General features: G+C 43.5%; 1 protein-coding gene across 1 annotated transcript in view; it reads left to right on the top strand.

Moving 5' to 3' along the window:
• The window catches only part of CCDC112 (coiled-coil domain containing 112), a 223,433-nt gene that overhangs the window by 186,200 nt on the left and 15,769 nt on the right, over positions 1–21,464 (top strand). Inside the window, exons 5-7 of the mRNA XM_085632622.1 lie at positions 1,690–1,765; positions 3,072–3,462; positions 17,114–17,530. Coding sequence (XP_085488748.1) covers positions 1,690–1,765; positions 3,072–3,462; positions 17,114–17,530 — 884 coding nt within the window. The remainder of the gene's footprint in view (positions 1–1,689; positions 1,766–3,071; positions 3,463–17,113; positions 17,531–21,464) is intronic.

Genomic DNA, 21,464 nt, shown 5'->3' with positions numbered 1-21,464 from the left:
TAGCTCACTTTGTCACCTCAGTTCAGACCCAGCTATATGCAAATCAGTCTTGACCATGTGCCTCATGGGAACAGTCCAGCCTGAACTTCCAAGCCAGGTCTTCCAAAAGTAACATTTCCTGAATATTTATTAAAAATCATTTTTTACCAATGAATTGGACTTTTAATAAATAGGTAAAGTAGTCCTTGGATGACTATCTTAGCTGTTTCCTGTCAAAGATTGCTGATTAATTTGTATTTTGGAATCTTTTAGGATCCAGCTAAAGCCCTGCCAGTGAAAATAGCGTTTGGGGACTAGTCACAGGTGGAACATGCCAACTTTAATTTGACGTGTGTTGCACTTTTAAATATCAAGCACCCTACCTTGTGGGTAACAAAATTCACTTCTGCCTCACTAATTCATATTTAAAAACAGGATTTCCTGCCTCTCTTGTTTTGACAGCAAGTTTTTAGGTGTCTTCAGTTAGGCTACTCCTAGTAGGCATGACGCCATGTTTAGAAGCCAGCCCTGTAGATGGCACCATAGGTGTTGCAGCCCACTGGTGACATGTAACTTCCAGGCCCTGGGTGTATTTCCTACAACATATTCCAGGGGCCTATAGTCAAGTTAAATGTGCCATTCAGGTCATTAAACCTGTCTAAAGGTGAAATCCAGGCACTTTAGTCCTGTAAACAGGAGTAAAGTGAACAGCGTTCAAAAACAGCAAAAATGGGGTCCAGAAAAGGCAGATTTGCTGTAGCTTCATGTGTCTTTGTTTCCAGAGTCGTCCGTTACGTACATAAGAGACTATAACTTCAATAGCACAATATCCAGTAAATATGCACACACCCAGCAACTTCTTCAAAGCAAATGATGTGTATCCGATAATTGAGCAATAGTGCCCATTTCTGCAAGTGATAATTGCTGTTAAATGGCTGCTTATTTATTTGTGTTTAAGCTCTAGGCAAGTGTGTGGAATTTTGCTGTAGAGAAATTAATATCTTTAGCACAGGTTGTGCTGGTCCTGTTTAACCCACTGGTAGTCTAATCCTAGCAAGACAATCTTCGATGCCCACACCATTATAGTCTGTCACTGTATGTCTCTACTTTTTCTGTTAGTTTTTCACTTACAGCGTCTGTACTGAACCAGTGCTGAAGTACAGAAATGGTGAGAAGCGTGGACCGAAATGTACTCGAGGTGGCTCACTGACAGCTGTGAGCTAGTGCTAGGAGTACGTGAACCGGAAGAGGAGCTGTTAGATTTCCAGCAGCAGGATTGGCACACTCGCCGCTACGACTAGTGATGGGGCTACAGGAATAGGGAGAGGAGTAGACACACACACAGCGAGAAATTTGAGCAGCTTACTGACAGCAGCGTTTTTAGTGAGCCACGCCTGGTTGTTCCTGTCTTCAAGTTTCTCTCATCCTTCTGTATGCCTGTCGATCCAGTGGCAGTTAGATTTTTCATCGCACTCAAAATGTTGTCAAATAATTGTAGCTACTGCTGCATTCCAAGCCATGTGATTGGTTGGACTGTGCACGTCATTCCAACCGGAGTGCTGATACAGGCTATTCATTTTCCTTATTAGCTAGTCCTTTCAAGGAGCCTGCCTCTCTTCTCTATGATTTTAAGTGATTATTTATGTTAAATGTCTAGTAATTATATTTCACGTTTTACTAGTCATTAACTTACATTTCTGTTTCTTGCAGTTGTCGAAAAGCTCAGAGAAATGATGGAAGAAGTTGAAAATGCACTCAATATTTTTAAAGAGGAGCAGCGAGTAATGTACGTTTTGCTTACATTTTCAGAACATCCTTCCAAACCTGCTGTTTAATGGGCCATACTTGAACGTTTATATCAGAGACTGGTCTTGTAGTGAAACTAAAACACACTCTTAAATATAGAACTTCATGTAAAATAACATTCTTTATTTTGTTTAATTTTCTTTTAAACCATATTTTATTGTTACTCATAAGACATGTACATTCTTAGTAGTTTAGTCACCTACCTTGGCAGCTTTTACTAAGGAACTGCGTATACCGTTGCTCACGGCTGGTTCATTTTCTTCTTGACATATAGGGACCGATTTTCCAAAGTAACTGTTTAGGATGTTTCCATTGGAAGAAAAAAACTTTGCAGTGACAAAAATGTAGAATTCTTTTTGTACAAGTCACAGGCAGATTGCAAATCGTTTTTAACTCTTGAACACACGTAATAACATAAATAATTTTATGTTCTTTTCTATTTGAAAAATTGAATAATTACTGGATAATAATTAGGTCAAGACATCCAAAGGACTTTGCAAGTAGTTGAGTTTGATGAGTCCGTATTTTGAACATTTTGCACAAATTGCTTACCTTTAGACTATATAATAGAAACAGATTTTTTGCATGACATATTCATAATCGTTTAAAATTCAAAACGTTTTTTAAATATTTTTTTTAATAAAAATAAAAAGGTTCACAGTTTCATCACTCTGTTAATTAGAAAATCTGCACATTTGTGAAAATGATTTGTCCATAATTCTTGAAATGGCCCCTACATATATATATTCATATTAATCTAAACAGGCATATAGTGTATATGGTTTACAATGTATTGCTTGGGTTTTAAAGCCTGTGAACTATATATTGCTACTTCAGCTTTTATTAACTACATGCTGCTCTTCCTGAAAAGGCAAAAGCCTGGAGGCCAGAGCAGGTGCTTCATTGGACTGCAGTGATGTAGATTTGATCGGGTGGTTAGTGGCTGGAATGGCAGAAGTGTTGCACATCCTTTCAGCCGTCTGAGATCTACAGAATGAGTACATATCCGTTATCTGTCAATAGCTCCAAGAAACCCTGCAGGGTTGCACTTGACTTCTACAAAAACGCCTGTTATGTTACCAAGCTTTGTGTTCATGACGTGAGAAAAAATATCAGTGGAACAGCTAAATCATAAAATTAAATTCTAAACCTAGAGTATTATTACTCCACTAGTAAATCGGTATTATTCTTGGGAGGGGTTATAGCAAGTGGCATAACAGTTTGTTAATGCTTTGAAAACGAATTGACAGTTTTTACTTTCTGCTGTTCTTTCCTGTTGACTGTAGCTATGAAGAACTGATGAAGGAGGAGAAATCTACTGCAAATGAATTGAGTGCTTTGGAGAAAAAAATAGAGTCGTGGTCCTCAAGTAAACCAGCAGCAGAGAAGGGATTTAGGTTGTCTCCTGCCAAAGTACCTTTCAACATACATATCGAGCATAATTTGCCAGAAGACGTGATGGAATTTGAGAAGTTCCTTCAGAATACGGGAGGGCGTCAAGGTGGTTGGGATGATTATGATCATCAAAATTTCCTTAAAATTTGGATGAAACATAAAGGAAAGTCAGTATACATAGAAGAGGCCTTAGAGTACCTCCCAAGCAGAACAAAAGAAGATGTACAGCAGCATGAAAAATGGTATCAAGAATTTCTGTTTCTGGAGGAGAGAAAAAAAGAGGTAATAAGGCACAAGAGAAGTGTCTGCATGTTTATGCTTTATGGCCATTGTTGTTTATGATCAGCAATGTACTTGCTTGACTCTGTGGTGTTGGGTGACATTTTTAGAGGGGTCCCTAAATGGCATGCCAAGACCGTTGATGCTACATAACGAGTTGAGACCTATAATTGAAGAACTTGTCTGACAAAAAGGATAGGAAATCCATTCTGACAGTCTGTTTTTGATAGTAGGAGAAGTGTTACTTAACCTTTGCACTTATTTTGTGTCGGGTCTCTCATGTATGTGCTCTACTTTTTTTTATTTTTTTTACAGTTGTGTTGGGACCATCCTGTCTGTTTAATACGCCAGCAATTGTTGTCCAATTTTGTTTTTGTGTTATCATGCATGCTGTTTCCAAGCTTCATACACTGGTAGCCCTATTTAGTTAGCAGATTCGCTTCTAAAAGGCTATAAGCATTGTAACTGCCATGGCTACAATCAGTCTCCAACAAAATCCTGAGCGAGATTCAACATGCATAGGCCAAATCCATAGAATGGGTCATGGAATTTACTTTTCAGTGTAATGTAACGTAATGGTATCACTATAGCATAACAATTGCCAAAAAGGTGTCCTCCGCTTAAGAATTTATTAGGAAGATTACCAAGAAGTAGATAAAGGGAGATAAAGGAATGCAGGAGAGAGTTTCAGATGTTCGGTACCTTCATAGCAAAGGTTCGACAGTCATCTCTGGAACAGTTGAACCTTAAGAGAACAATGAGGTGAGCCTCCAATGAATCAAGAGAGCAGGACGGGTGGTAGTGTTGAAATTCACCCACAAGTAATTGCGACCCAGATGATGGAAGGCCCACACTCCCAGCACATAGATTTGAGGTGGATACATTTAGAGATGGTAAGCCAATGTAGCCTAGATAGTGCAGCAGAGAGAGAACAATTATCGGGGAGTTGCAAGGCTAATCAAGCCATGACATTCTAGATTACTTGGAAATGATTGTGGATTTATGCTAGCGATCCCGCAAAAGAAAGTCGCAATAATCTAGAGAGCTGAGAATAATTGGCCTAAATTACTACTTCATGGGTGGGACCAGAGAGTAATGGAAGAATGTTCCGCAGCAATCTGATTAGAATGAAGCAGGCTGAAGATAGCTTGCTGAAATGACCAGAAAGAAGAGCTTATGGTCCAAGAAAAAGCATCAGCAGCACACTGTGGTCGCAAGAGCCATCAGGTGACCAAGTTCGGAAGGCACATGGATTAAAAGAGGTGGTGTAGGAGATTTGGAGAAAGATATGATCAAAATCTCAGGGGGGTAAAGGAAAGTACTTTGTTGCCCTTGCTCACCCCCCCCCCCCCCCTCCCCTCCTGCCCAACTAGTTAGAAATGCGTACAGTGCAGTCAGGATCTGGAAACGTTTCTCCAAAAGATGCTGTCTAATTTCTGTGAAGGACCCTGCACATGCAATCCCTCTTTGCTCTCAGTCCCTGTCTCCAGCCAGCCTGTCACTAAATTGCACATTGTTGGATTTTGTTCATTTTTTCGATTAGCCAAAACATGGTGTCCATTTTCTGTACATATCATTGAGGGCCACCTTTAAGAGATATTTAAACTAAAATATGCTTCAAGCAATGCTTTGGGTGTGTCGGGTTCCTGGTAGCTGATCTCAAAGGGCTTGTCACGTCACTGAGGACAAGTCTTGTTTCAGTGTTGAAGGTATGTCACCTACCCCTCTAGAGTCTTGAATTATTTGGGACGTTGCTGTAATCTATCGCAGTATAGTTCTTTAAGTGACTACAGGCTGCCATTTCCACCTTTATTTCGGGTTGTAAGAAATCAAGATGGCTGATGAAGTTAACATTAGTTCAAGGTGACTGGGCTCTACCAGTTTTCACACTAAACATTGTGTGTCGCAGTGGTAAATTACCTACTAATCCCCCTCTAACAAAACAATTTGTGTTTCACAAATATATTCGTTCTTGAGAATGACACGGGTAAGTATTTGGATGGAAAACAAAATTTTCAAGCAAATTAAGCTGAAGACTACATGCTCCGTTTTCGTTCTGTGAGACTGATATTATTGGTCTCTCACTATAGACACTGATTAAATGATTAATTGCCTGTTTATCTTTGGGTAGTAAAGTGACCTTCCACCATAGTTAAAAGGATATTAGATGATAGGGTAGCATCTTTTGACCAGATTGCTGACACTTTCTAAATTGCCCTAAACAGCTAATATTCCTGCATAAGGCAATCATAAAAGCTGAAGCTCTAAAGGAAAACTATTTTCTGATAAAAAACTGAAAACTTTATGCATAACAAAAAAAATCTGTGAGCTTCTTCTGATATGTAAAAAAAAAATACAAGTGTACAGATAACGAAGGAAAGAATTACTCCTGGAAGGAGATGAATGACAACACCAACAAGTTTTTCAAATCAGTTCTAAATGATGTGTAAATCCTTTATTCTGAGCAAAGAGAAGCTACAACGCTTCAAAATAACGTTGATGTATATTGCATCCTTTACAAGCTTCAAAAGTGGGGAAAGACATTGGCATTGCCTGCCGATTATGCCAAGAATCACAGACCGGATTAATTCATATTAATTTCGAATGTAATAGACTTAAATCATCGTCTGAAAATATTTTATTTTTGAGTAAAGTATGCAGTTTAAATAACCTTTCTAATCTTAAGACCTCTTTATGAGCCTCTCAGATGGTTGTCACCTTTATTTTAAAAATGTATTGTATTTTACTTAACTTTTTATCCCCCAGATGTAGCATTTCATCTGTGGCCAATTAGTGGCTCGAATTAATTAAGAATTGTAGCAAGATTTTATTAGGCTATGTAGTCGGGGTCCATACAACAGCCTTCATATTGTTGGAATGTTGTCTTTCAACCCATACTCTGTACCTTACGTCACTTGTATTTCCACAGTACAATTTTAGCACAGTGTTACTTATAATTTTTATTTTCGTTCTGTTTCTCTGCATTGCCTTTAAAAAAAAATGATTTTACTTTTCAGCAACAAAAAGATACCATCAAGTATGTGACTGAGTTGCATCAGGAAGTACGATTTGAGCTGGACCGGTTACCCATTTTGGAATAGGTCTTCCGTGTTGTGTGTGGCAGGCCTTTCTTGTAATGCATACTTCTGCAGAATTGGATCTTTGATAGGTTCACATCCTTGAATTATTCCCAATGTGAAGTGCAATGTTGAAACCCCCTGGTTTGTATGGGAGGGGGAGGGCACGTACTAGCTTTTCTCCTTTTCTGCAAAAGTAGAAATGACGAGCATAATCCCTATGAGGTTTAGGAGATTTAACTGCTAGTGGCCCCTTGGGTGGGTCCCAATATCAGAACAAATGTGAGGGTCCCATTGTATGGCTCCGGCTGGCTGCTCATCAGGACATACATCTTCTAATTGCGCCTGCTTGAGTGCCTTGTGGTTGGAAAGCACTTATGTGCAAAAGCTGTTATCCTACTGTCGCATGTTCAAAAGTAAGATTATTACTGTAAAGAGGTGTCCTTCAACTGAGCAGGCTTAGAACACTCTGGGATTGATCTGGTTCTTGAGCCGGATCCCGTCAGATATTCATGTCTATCAAGTTTGCCGTCTATGATATTGCCAATGTGGTTGCACCTGATAGTCTTATCCCTGAGACCCACAAATGTAACCGTTCATCACACTTTCTATACTAGCTTCTTTTTTTAATATCACTTCTTCTATTCACATAAAAAGCACCAGATCAAGGACAGAAATGAGAGAAAGAAAATGACAGTTAGAAAGAGTGCCTCACCAATACCAGTACCAAAAGTCTTTTTATCCACTACCAATGTTTGAACTTCATACTGTTCAACAGGCTGCAGTGATTGAACCTTTAGGTCATCTCTTCTGCAGTAGTCTAACCCGTAGCAATATATTTCACATTTACCTGATGAGTTATGGTGCACTCTGCAAATAAATCCTCAGGCTCCATCCCCTTGCTCTTCACTTGATGATTTATGCCCTCCTGAATTCTCACTGCTATTGTTCCCTCACCATCAGCCAATATTTTGATTAACAGTCAAGGCGTTCTGGCACTGGTCCTACTTTTCTTTCTTTACCTATGGTACTTAGAGGAATAGACCAACAGGTGTGCTCCTGCAGTGGGCCAGGACACTGGCAGCAGGCCACCTTCATGCAGTTCAGTTTAAAAGAGACAAGGGCTGTGACTGGTTTAAAGGAAATGGCTAGACTGTACAGGCACATGATTGCAAACTCTGAAAAGCTGAAATATGCACATATGATTAAACCATGACGATGGCATTCGATTATTCCCATCATGGTGACTTCCATCAATCACAGAATGACAAAACTACAGTTTTTTTACATCCAATTGCAGAGTTTATTGCCCAAGTACTTATTTTCTTTAAAAAAGAAAAACACATTTTTAACTGTCACCACCGTAAGAAGAGTATCAAAAAGCATTCTTTAAGAAAACATATTTTAAAGAAAAGATTGAGAGAAAAGCAGGGCAATGTGGCTAAATAGGTTGCAGCCTTGAGAGGCTGAAATATGGACACTGTTCCTTCAAGGTAACACAACCCACCAGTATCCCATTATGGCTTGCCTGTGGCAGTTTCTCCAGCTATTTGTTCCAGCTCTTGGCAATTGTATCCTGGAGCTCTGAGCCTGGCCTTTTTGGACAATTTTCTATTGGAAAACTGTCATGTTTTTTATTCACGAGTCTATACGTCAAGGATGGCAGCTGTTTTTGTGAAGTGTCCTTCCTGTGGGAGAATGAAAGCCTACACTAACTCTCATGTGGTCTCTGTTGTTATCCAGTATTGGGGTATCTTTCATAGATTCACATGCTTGAATCATTCTCCGTTGTCGAAGTGGGAGTCCCACTACTGTGGGACTCCTACTACGAAGACTGGGATGATTCACGCATGTGAATCTATGAAAGATACCAATACTGGAGAACTGTAGTTACAGGTAAGTAACTCATTTTCTTCTCCAGTATTGGATCTTTTATAGATTCACATGCTTGAATCATCCCCGTCGTCGTAGTGGGAGTCCCGCGGTAGTGGGACTTCCACTTCGACGACGGGGAATGATTCAAGCATGTGAATCTATAAAAGATACCAATACTGGATAACTGCAGTTACAGGTAAGTAACTTATTTCTTTGTCTACACTGCAAATAAAATGTCCAGGAGGACTTCAGATGAGTGAGATAATGTTTTCGGTGCCTGCCGGAGAACCAACATAGATATCTGAATTCAACCTCTGAATGATCAAAGGAATTTGGATTCTTCTACCAGTGGCGCTACATCTGTATCTGGGGACTCCCAGAGATACATTCAAGTCAAGGACTCAAAGTAGCCACTTGCTCATTGTCAGTGGCTTGTATGCCATCGAGGCAGAGATCGACTTTGAAGTATAGTCCGGCCTTGAAACTTGGATCGATGTTGAAGTACCATTCAGTGTTGAGAAAATCCCCTTGTGTGCGCATGTTGAACAGCAAGATGGTGTCTAAAATTTTAGACTGTGAATTCTCAAGAGCGTATTTGTCTGACCTGTGGCTAGACTCTGGTTAGCCTCTCTTAATCAGAGTGCAGCCTGATAGCCACCATTCAGCTGCGGGGCTTATCTTTCCAGTGCCTGCATCACCCATAGTGTCTCCTGCTTTTCAGATTCCACCACCAACATCCCCACTCAAGGTCACCGGGATCAAGGTCCCCAAAATGAATGCCACGTTCTTCAGGGAGACATTGCTCTTCTTGTACACTGCACAATTCAGGCATTCTAGGCAGTCCAGAAGACATACTTTACTTTGTAGAACCTGGTCTTAATCAAGTCCTCCATAATCATCAGTTTAAATATACTCTCTTATGTTTACAGAAACAACACCTTTCAGAGCTTCTCTATCAGAAGGTATTTACACTTTTGATGGAGTTCCTATAGCTGGGGCTGACAAGTTAAACAAACGGATACCTACACCACTTGCATCTAGTTCAGTCCTTTTGGAGACCTTATATCCTCAGTCTATGTCAAAACCTTTGCTTCCTCTAGTTCAAGGACTGTTAGAGCCAGCAATGGAACATTTCTTTCTCCTCTATCAACCAAGTCTGCTCTGGTTACATGGTTAAAAATGTGCTAGCCACGCCTGAGCAGGATCTTCTGTTTCATCAACAACCCCAGATTTTGGTACCAAACATCTGGTACGAGTTACTGATCCCCTGAGGCGAGAGCCTTCGCTCTCAGGGGCCAGGAACAAAGCCTGCTCTGGGCAGAGGTGTTCACACCGCCTCTACTCAGGATTTGCATTCCAGGGCAGGAAGCTTCGAAGGGTACACTACCTTTATTATGCAACCCCAGCCTCCCCAGATAGTGGAGATGCACGCCCCTTGCCAGGCTCCACTTTTAGCTGCAAGAGAGGCAGGAAAACTAGTAAGTTTGTTGGTGTATCGAACACCAAGTCAGCACCACCCCTAAGGTGGACTAGTTGATGTGGTAACCACCTTTTCAGATTCATCCATCATGTTTTGAGTGGAATTAGCATTCTTGGATCAGGGTTATGCCTATTTCCCACAAGAAGTAGTCATATAGAGGGTGTAGACATCCTAAAGGTAGACAGCCCATTGGCCACTACCCGTCACTTCCCTTAACACCCTTAAAGTGATTTTTTTAGATTGCAAACCTGAACCCAAGAACTTAGATTTGATGGATCAAGAGAGGGACGAAGAAGAGTCACTGCCTGGCGCGAACTGCAGAAGAACTTAAACTTTTGGCACAAAACCTTGCCTGCTCGCAACTCTCTCGACAATCGCAACAGAGTGACTCGTCCTGGAAGCTGGAGATCTACCACAAGCCCTGTGTAGCCTGCCAGCAGTTCGAAAATCGCCTACAGTCTCCATTACAGTAGAGGAGCTACCTTCAGACCATAGGCACCGAAGACAAGAGTCCGATCCACAACCTTAAATTCCCGGCCCTACCGACGCTGCAGATGGCCATGAGGAGATACCCGTGCTTTGGAGAGTCACATCTGTCTCCCGCCTAAGTGTGAAGACACCAGGACCAAACAGAGCTTTGCAGCACCAATACTCTGGGTACCAGATGCCGTGCACCAAACACCAACAGCAAGAGTCCAATCTGAATTCTTACTGCATTACGACCAAGCAGCCGTCGAGGAACGTCCGCATCACTGAGACGCACGTTGTCAGTAGCCCAGCTGCCCTGATTTTGATCCTGCCAACTGTTTGCCCCTACCCACAAGAATCCCCTTTGCGCATCCAGCCCAGCCGACCTAACCGCCCTGCACTGAGCCGCCCTGCTTGGGTATCGACAAACTGGTTGTGCTTCCTTGCTCTAAGGACCCTTGCGACCTAAGCGCCCGTTTGGGAGTGCTCGTACTTGTCCTCAAGTCCCCCTGGGCAGCCTGTTTCTAGGTGCCCCCTTCTCTGTAGCACGTACAGCTGGCATCCTCACCAGCACCCTGCTCCCGGCTAAATCCAGGCAGTTCCGCTGGTAGTACTTTACATTTTGGCCCACTACAATTGGAAACCCAGAAGGTGAACCCCTGAAACAGACTGTACCTACTGTTAATGCATATATGTAAAGAAGTTCATGAGTAAGGAAGGTGCACTCTGATAGAAGTCAATCAAAATAAGACCAGTATAGTCCATCAATCTTCATTTTATTTAAAGTTGTTATTTAAAAACTGGCACACAGCAACACGTTTCGTTCCCTGATGCCAAGGGAACTTCGTCAGGGCTTGCAACATATAAAGTGAAAATGCGTTATAATGACAAATTACAGATAAAGTCTCATTGAGGTAAGGATCACAAAACGTGTGAGTATATCGAGAAACTGGCTTGTAGTGGCAAGCAAAATGCATCAATTATTTGTGCATTTATTTTACCATTTCCTTTGTGAATGCCAGAGAACACATTGTGTAAACATCCATAAAAATTCAAAACTTAGCAAAAGCGTGGTCCTCTAAATGTATCGTGTGTTTGGGTAGCTAGAATGCCTCAATATGCTGATTGCACCTCAAATTCGTTTAATCACAAGCATGTTCCCCCTTCAACTCATAAAATGTTTATAAACTGATCGATAAAGCCTCTTCTGCTTCAGTTGTCAAAATAAAAAAAGCAAAACATTCACTTAGCAAAATCAGAGTGAATAGATCACAGGGAGGTGTAAGCTTGCCAAACTTCTTCAAATGCCAAATAACATTTCTATTGAAGCAAGTGCCCCATTATCTAGCAGATTAATTTGACTCCCCCTCCCCCTCCTTCTCCTCCATGGGTCTAAACAGAAAAGAAACTATTAAATCCGTGCATTCCAATCGCCTCCCTTACCATGAAACACTTAAAAATCACATATTCCCAAATATCTGAATGTATTAACTACTAACATAATACGGGGCTCGCCCTTATTTCCTCTGTGGGGCAATTCACACATTACCATAGATGTAAAGATGTTACTCTAGGATGATAGGATAGAAAAAGGAATCTTATACGTTAAAGAACCAGGCTCCCTGGACAACCTAATCTCCTTTGCAGTGCTACAACAAAAATATAAACTCTCAAATCTAGATATAATTTTCTAAAACTTAAGGCAGCCCTAAGCAAAATAAAGAAACCAAAACCACAAATACTAGACTTAATCAACTTAATTAGATAGCTCATCCCACTTAGACATGTGGTTGCAAAAATGTATAAATTATTGTTCACCGACAACACTAAAGGCAACAGCTACATACCAAAGAAATGAGAAGAGTCTAGCATCAAGCTAAATCTACAACCACTACGTGATCAAATATGGGCAACCATATGGAAATTTATAACAACGTCTAAGGTATCACTTCTATTAATTCAATGTAAATTTTAGACAATACACCGTTCCTTCTGGACTACAGACAAGTTACATAAATCCAGTCTCCTAAAATCTGACAGGTATTGGAACTGCCTAGTATTCACAAGAGACCTAGCACACATGCTTATCTCCTACAAACTAGTAATACCACTCTGATGATACAGACAATAACATAATCAAGATATTTCACATAGACCTCCAACTTCACAGAGTAATCACTGCTCTAGGCCCATGGGCAATCCTTTCACCACCAATAACAAAACAAAACTTCTCTTACTGGACATGCTCCTAATACTAGCCATCAGAAATATTTTGTGTGCAAGGAGGTGCATGGTGCCTATGCAGGGGCCCCTTCAGCACGCCAACATCAGTTATTTTCTTTCAGCACCAGTTAGCGCAGATCCGGTGAGAGCTACCCCCTCTAATTTTTTTTACCCTTATTTCGACTTTTTGTCTACATTTCTTTCAGATGTTTCTCCTTGTGTGGCATGGATGTCCACTATAAAGCTGTCTTCAAGCCCTGCAGCGCCTATCACCGACAGATGTCGGTGACCAACCCGCATTTTGTTTGCACCCTGGTGCCTTGGTCTCTCTGTCTACAGTGGCTACTGCTGTGGTGGTGAGAAGAGCAGCCAAGATCCTAGACCTTGGCCTGCCATCAAAGGTAGTCAAGCCTAACGTCTTGACAGGGGTGCTTCAGCTGGGTATGACCCCCCCTCAGAACCACTTGTCCATTTAATGAAGACCTTACGGACGTCCAAGCCCTGCATAGGGACTTCTGTGAACAGGACAATTGCCCACCGCCATCTCCCCACCTCAGGTGACCCCAGTCTTCTCACGCGACACCCTACCCCAAACAGCTTAGTAGTCCAAGCCTCCACTTATTGTGTAAATCCTGGCTCATTCTCTACCACCCCACCAGAAGGGGGAATCCAAGAGGTGGGACACCTTAGGCAAGAAAAGTTATCTTCCACCAGCTTGCCAATGTGGTCCATGAACTCTGCATGCCTTTTGAGTCGATACTCCCATGCACTGTAGGATTTGGTTGCGCAGGTGCTGCCTATGGTCCCACAGAAGGCCCTGGCAATATGCTCCCAAGCTATGGCAGACAAAGATACAACCAAGTTTGTGATCAGATATGGGCTGGACACGAGAGATTTGCTAGCCAGAGCAGTTTATTTGTCGTGGCCTTACTACACCACACTTGGCTTTTCAGGAGATGCCCAAGCTTCGCCTATGGACATGCCCTTTTATGGCTCCCTTCTCTTTGGAGACAAAGCAGGCTCAGTACTGGGGTGCTTCAAGTATAGCAACGTTACGGCCTTGTCCTTGGGCCTTTGCATGGCCCGTTGTGAACCAGAGTCTGCCTTTTACTCCTTTCATGGCCACGGAAGGTGCTTCCAGCCACGCAAGCTCCCCAGCCTCTGCGCAGGCAGAGGTCTGGTCAGTCCACCACCCCCCCAGGCAGACGCAGCCTCCAAACCTCTTTTTTCATCCTCCAACCATCTTGGGCAACCAGTGGAAGGCAGGATACAACATCACCTGAGGTAGCTAACATAAGACAGCTGGGTTCTCTGGATTATGTGATGGGGCTACTGCCTCCCGTTCATGACTACCCCTCCACCCATGCCACGCACTTGCAACAGTCTGACGGAGGACCATCTCTCCTTACTCCATCAGGAAGTTGCGGTTCTCTTGGCGGAAGACATCCATAAAAAGGGTGCTGGTGCTAGAAGTAGGTTGTAGTTGTTCCCGCTACTTTCTGGTGTCCAAAAATGACGGAGGCGTCCATCCTATCCTAGACCTGCGCCCTCTCAATTTCTTCCTGAAAGAGGAGAAATTCAAAATGCTCACACTCGCTCAAGTCCTGTCTGCCCTGGACCCAGGAGACTGGTTGGCAGTATTGGACTTGCAGGACGTATACTTCCACATTCCTGTCCTGCCTGCCCACAGAAGTTACCTGCGGTTCACGGTGGGCTACAAGTACTTTCCGTTTGCCCTGCTCCCTTTTGGTCTTCCCAGCGCCTCTCTGGTGTTCATCAAAGTGATGGCAGTGGTTACAGATCTTCTGCGGAGATCAGGGTTCCAGTGTTTCTCTAGCTTGATGACTGGCTGTTTAAGGCACAATAGTCCCAGGCAGTCATCTCCCATCTCCTGACTACGGCAGACCTACTGCATTCACTGGGGCTCAATATCAACATGCCAAAGTCAACCCTGACTCCTTCTCAGGCACTCCCTTTCATCGGAGCTGTTCTGGACATGGTACAGTTTCGGGCCTATCCTCCCAAATGGAGAGTTCAGGATATTCAGGCTATGATACCGATATTTCAGCCTGTATCCTGGGTTTTGGTGAGACTGACTCTGAGCCTGCTTGTGACATGCCTGCTGGCTTATGCGGGTTCTGCAATGGGACCTGAAATTCCAGTGTGCGCAGCATCAAGGGAATCTCTCCCACATGGTCCAGATCTCAAAGGGAACTGCAAAGGAGATGCAGCTGCAGATCCCTCTCCCTCTCCTTACCCAACGAGACCTGACAGTAGTGCCAGATGTGTCACTCCTAGGATGGGGCGCCATCTGTGAGAAGTGGAAATCAGAGGCTTCTGGTCTTCAGCAGAATCCGGACTCCACATCAACTTACTGGAGTTCTGGGCGTTACGGCTGGCATTGAAAGCCTTCCTATCCTCCATCAATAAAAGGCTACTGCAGGTGTTCACAAACAACACCACCACTGTGTAGTACTGCACCAAATGGGGCGAGATGGGGTTGTGGACCCTTTGTCAAGAGGTCTTGTGCCTCTGGTCATGGCTTGAACATCCGGGCATATCCCAGGTGGTTCAACACCTGGCGGGCTCTCTGAACAAGAGGGCAGAATAACTAAGCTGAAGATGGTTAGCGGATCACGAATGGTGTCTCCATCTGGAGGTGCTGCAAGGTTTCTTTCAGCAGTGAGAAGAGCTTTGGTTAGATCCGTTAGCCACCACAGAGAACGCACAATGAAAGCACTTTTGCACCCTGGGTTTTCCAGGCCGGTTCTCGCTCAGAGACGCTCTTCATCTTGAGTGGAGCTCAGGCCTCCGGTACGCCTTCTCGCCCATACCACTCTTGAACAGAGTTCTCAAGACAATCGGGAACGACCGGGCCAAGCCATTCTTGTGGTTCCGGACTAGGCTCGGAGAGTTTGGTATCCCGAGCTGTTGAGCATGGCCATTGGTCCTACGATCTGGCTGCCGCTTCTGTCACAGCAGCAGGGGAGGTTTTCCACCGGAACCTGTCAGCGCTCTGCCGTCAGGTGTGGAGATTGAGCTGCAACAGTTGACAGCTTTTAACCTTCCGCCTAAAGTCTGCAATTTTATCTTGGCAGCTAAGTGCCCTTCCACCAAGATGGTATATGCCTGCTGCTGGGACAAGTTTGTGGCATGGTGTAAAGAAAAACAAGTTCACTCTCTTTCTGTCCCCTCTCTCAGGTCCTTCTGTTTATTCCTTCTCTTGCCCAGCAGGGCTTTGCTTTGGGCAACTTAATGAGCTGTTCTTTCTGCCATCTCATCCTTTCAGCGGTTGCCGGATCAGCCATCCCTGTTCAAATCCCCTGTTGTATATAGGTGTTTGAAAAGTCTACAACAGATGTTTCCACCTTCACCCTTTATCATGCGTCAGTGGGACCTCAATCTCGTACTCTTATTTCTGATGTGTGCTCCTTTTGAGCCACTACACAACTGTCCTCTCAGGCTCCTTACTACTTACTGTGATAACATCTGCCTGGAGGGTCAGTGAGCTCCAGGCTTTGTCTTCTAAGCCTCCGGACCTCACCATCTTTCCATACAAGCTGGTTCTTCGTACTAGGATTTCCTTTCTGCTGAAAGTTTTCACTTCCTTTCATGTAGACCAGTCTATCACCCTGCCTACCTTTTATGCTCTGTCGCATCCCTCTAAGAAAGAGGAGGGAATCCATCAACTGGCCCCAAAAAGAGCATTTTCATTCTACCTTCACAGCATGAAAGAGTTCTGTATAGACGGCCAACTTCGTGGGGTATGTCAGAGCCAAGATGGGGAAGGCTGTGCAGAAATGACCTTTTCCCGATGGATCATGCTCTGCTTTAAAATCTGCTATGCACAGGCCAAGAAGCAACCCCCTGAGGGTGCTTCATGACTCCACACTCCTGCCGTGGAAAGTTATGAAAATAAACTGACATCAGCACGCTGGTGTGGCCCCTATATAGGCACTGCACATGTCACTTCCAGCTTGATGACACTGACGATTTCACACCGATTCGAATGAAACCACCTACCTGCACACAGGGGTTCTGCTAACAAAAATTTTTTGTATCCAGTCTGACGCCTAGGGATAATTCTAAGGTAAGGAAACTGGCTAGCTAGAGTGTCTACCAGATAAGGCATTGCCGAAAGTAAGTAACTTCTTCATCTGATAAGAGGTTATCAAGTTAAGTAACTTGTTAATTAAAACCTAAAATGTAGAAACTAAAAAAAAAAGCACAGTTAAATACAGTTATTGGTATGAATTAAAATTGAAAGAAACACTGATATTCATTGCATTTGGTTTGCAAGGTATGCTTTTCATGGCTGTTGTGCAAGTCATAAGTTGCGTATTTCAGTGGCATTTTGGTTTTAACATAAGGTGTTATAATCAAAGCTAACCATAACATAACTTTCACCTCATTTCTGTTATATATATATAAATGTGTGTGTGTGTGTGTGTGTGATAAATGATCTACTTTCTAGTGTACAAGTTAATTTTGTAAAAGGCGTGCAACGGTTTTCATTTTGCACTTTTTGTAGTCTATTAGAAATTGGAAATATAAGAAGCAAGAAGAGAAGGAGAAAATGTTTAAACAACAAGGCAAATCCAAAGAAGTGCTCGAGTCAGAACGTTTAGAACGTGAGGAGGCGCAAAAGCAAAAACTAGAGGAAGATAGAAGGAAAAGACAGGAAGAGCTTATTGCTTGGAAAAAGCAAAAAGAGTTAGAAGCAGCCATGAAAACAGCAGATCAGTTGCGAGAAGAAGAGGAACGACAAAAGAAGCAGGCAAAGGAGCGGCAGCGACAGTTGGAAATTAAGATTTTGGTGGAGGAACATGCACGTCAGAAAAAGGTTCAGGATGAGCTTCTGAGGTTGGAAAAGCAAATGATGGAAGAAGCTGAGATGGAGGAGAAGAGGAGACTTGCTTCACTTGAAATTTCCAAGTTTCAGGAGAGGGTGAGTGATAAAATGTTTATAAAATGCATTTCTACACACCACAGGCAGTGATTATGCTATGGAAAACTCAACCCAGCTATTTCACCTTCTGACTAAAGCACAGATATATTGCATGCAGTACACCAGAGACTGCGATACTGCAGGCAGAGAAATGGGGACAACCTACAGATACAAACCGTGGTAAAATGTCATTGTTTTTATAAATTGAAAAGATGTTTGATGACCTGAGTAACAGTCAGATGTGTAGGGGAAGCATTTCCCATGTGCAACACACAGCAAATATCCAGTGCTGCTGCCCGTAGTGGCTCTGTGTTCTATGTTGGTTGAGCTTGTTAAAACACTTTGTACTATACAAACGCCAAAGTGGTTGGCCTAATAAAAAAGGTGGAATGGAGTGCAGGGTAAAGAAATCGGTTTTGCAGGGCACAAAGGAGGTATTGGAATGTGTAGTTTGCAATAGAAAGTGCATGATCAAGTGCATGGTACAGTGCAGGTCTCTAAGCGGTAGCAGAGGGTTCAAGGGGTTCGTGCAGAGTTCATGAAGGAGTGAAAAGTGCATGAAGGAATAAAAAGTGCATGAAGGAGTGAAGGGTACAAGGAAAAGATCAGACTTCATGAGGGCAAGCTTTGTTTGCTCACATAGAAGACGTATAGTATAGGTATCACCAACGCATGCCACCCTAAGACACTGATTTTTTTTTTTTCTTTATAGGAATTTGTTTTAATTTTTTTGCACTTTAATACGTAAATGGTACATCAGAATGGCAATACAAAGAATAGAAGAGTAATGATCAAGCGATTAATTTAAAGACGCTATAGCACAAGTACAGTAAAGCAAAAGGAGAAAGTAAGGCAAGCCCCAAATCAAACTTGACACGTTTTATTGAGTGCCAACAGCTAGAGCACATTCAAAAACGTAAGACCCTGTCCGAAAAGAGTGGAACTCACGTTTGCCGTAAGTATTTTCTTCTGGGCTCCCCAAAATAAGAGGCAATTCTATCCTACTAATATCTATAACTGTTTGAGCCAACTAGCAGCTAATGAAGGATTTGATTCAAATCAGAACCATGCTGCATGTATCCTAGCAGTAGTTATCCTAAAAAAGCACAAAACCCTTGACTTCGGGGATGGGGGACCACCCTTGAAATACCAAAGATAATTAACTGTGAACTAGGATAAATTGACCTTTTGAATTACCCTAGAAATATTAGCAAAAACCCTGGATATGTACTGTCGGCCCTTGACTTACCCCATCAAAAGCATTCAGAGCTCGCCCAACAGCGCCATTTAAGTAGCCGATTTGGTGTAAAATAGATGTCCTCAAAAACCTTGAAATGGTGAACCTTCAACCTGGATTCATTCACACTCCGAATTAAGTTGAATGGATTCGACAGTCATTTTAACATCAATCTGTGTGAATAGATTTTCAAGACCATTTAGTTGTCAAAGCACCTATATTATCTGGTTGGTCTGCAATTAGTAAATTATAAAATGTGCTAATCCCCCTCTGCACCGAGTAATAAATGTAATTCTGATGGATACAGCATCTGCCTGTGGATTCCTCACCTTTTGAATTACCCCATGTGCAGCATTCCACGGAAACTTTTCTCCACAGCTCTCCCATGTCAACGAGGACGTCGCAATGAAACGGCTCGGCATGCGACTCTGTGTGCCATCATAATAACCATGAGAAGACCTTGTCGGCGTGCTGAAGTCAGTTCCCTGTTTTTCCACACCGTCGACACGTAACTTTTTTTTCCAGGGCTCTCCATTTCTGGAGTTTCATTGTTGCAGGTTCTTCCTGAAATTGTAGCAGTGACATGGCTGCCCAGAAGAAGTCTGGTTTCAAGCCTTGCAGGGAATGTGGGGGTCATATGTCTATCACTGACCTCCATGAAGATTGTTTTTGGTGCCTCTCGTCGGACCACGACGTCGAGGGGTGTTGGTCATGCATGCGCATGAATCTGAAGGCCCTGAAAGAGAGGGAGGCCAAGCTGTTCATGGCCAGAGCAAAGAAACAGAAAAGATGCCGGAGAAGGACGAGATCTAAGTCCAAGTTGCCGACTCCGGCCACTCCACCCGCTGCTCCAGTTTCTCTGGTGCCGCAGCCAGAGCCAGTCATACAGCCTCCTCGAGCTGTCTCTAGACCGGCAGTACCGGATCCGTACCCACCCTTTCTGGTTCCAGATATGGATTCTTTGCATTTCTTGAATGCGATGTTTGGCGTGTTTGCCAGGGCGGCTAACCCTGCTGGTGCACCTGTTGTCCCCATGGGACCGCTTTCATACAGCCTTGGAGGTTTGCCACTTCATTTTGCTCAGGCGCCATTCATGCCGTTTATGCCTATAACCCTGGGAAGTTAGCCTCTCTCAACAGCAAGGCACTCGATGCCGGTGCTATCCCTGGAGGGAAGAGTGCAGTTGGAGTCCTCTCTGGCGCCGTCTGGCTCCGGTCAGGCGCTGACTCGGCCTCGCCCGGCGCCTTCTGCTAATCCTGTGGAGCCTCTGTCGACGCCGGTCCCGAAGTCACCAGCACCGCACCTGGCTCTGCTGATGCTGGTACCCAAGATGAGATCCAGAAGGGAGGCACAGAGGCTGTTGGAGGAGGAAGAATATCTGGAGCAGCAGGAAGAGGAGTTTATTGACCCTATGCAGGAATTTTAGGGACTGCAGGAGGCTAGTGGCTTGGGTACATCTCTGGAGTGGGGGCCTTCCATCGCAGGAGGTTTCTTCTTACCATTCTATAATAAGGAAGGCGCTGATCTACTGGACTTGCCGTTACCTATTGCAAAGCGTAAGTCCAATATTTTAGCACAAGTTCTTGATTCTCCTTCTTCTGTATCAGAACCTCTGCTTCCCTTTAATAAGGCTTTAATTGAGCCCATTTTGGAGGAATGGCAGAAGCCAATGACTACCCCTGCTGTGTCCAGATCAGTTGCAAGGAGATATAAGGTAGCGCCTGGAGATCCAGCGTTCCTATCCGCACACCCATCCCTTGAGAGCTTAGTAGTCCAGACATCATTCTCTAATATTTATTTAGGAGCTTATAAAGCGCACTAATACCCGAGGGTGTCCTGGTGCTGTCATGCTGAGCATCCCTGAAGGACGAGGGTCTAATCCCTAAACAACCAGGTCTTCAGCCCCCTCCTGAAAGATAGAAGTTCCTTCTCTTTCCTAAGATGTGCTGGAAGGCAATTCCATACGGTGGCCGCGCCATAGGAAAACCTCTTTCCACCCCAGCTAGCCTTTTTTATCCTGGGAACAACCACTAGGTTGTTCTCCTCCGAGCGCAGTGCCCTCCCTGGCACGTACCGCCTGAAACAGTCCCTCAGAAACTCTGGGCCAGTGCCTTTCAAAGCCTTGAAAACCGTACACATGGCCTTAAATTGGGATCGTCTGTAAATCGGGAGCCAATGGAGTTTCCTAATTCCTTCTCGCACTGAGACATACTTAGGAGATCCTGTCAGCAGTCTTTCTGCCGCGTTTTGTACCATCTGCAGTCTGTAAAGATGTTTTGTTTTCAGATAGAGGTACAGACTATTACAGTAGTCTAGGCGCGACAGGATCAAAGCTGAGACTGCTAACCGGAAACCGTCCTTGGGCAGTAATGTTTTTACTTTCCTTAGTATTCTAATGATGTGAAAACATTAAGAAACCACTCCTCTAACTTGTCCTCCAAAGTCCAGTTTCTGATCCATAATGACACCCAGATTCCTCGCTTTTAGGGTAGGCACAGGCTGCTTCCCTAGGGCCTCGGGCCACATAGCTGGCGACCAGGTGTTTGGATTGTTTCCAAATATCATGACCTCCGTCTTGCCGGCATTTAGTTTGAGGCAATTTGCGGCCATCCAGCTCGCGATATCATTAAGACAGTCGTGACACCTGGTTGTCATATCCACTTTGGACTCTCTTTGAATTGATAACACGATTTGCGT

The sequence above is a fragment of the Triturus cristatus genome, chromosome 2_1 (assembly GCF_964204655.1).
Source record: "Triturus cristatus chromosome 2_1, aTriCri1.1, whole genome shotgun sequence".
NCBI lineage: Eukaryota > Metazoa > Chordata > Amphibia > Caudata > Salamandridae > Triturus > Triturus cristatus.
Note: the sequence above shows the minus strand (reverse complement) of the source record. Positions and strands in the feature narration are given on the sequence as shown.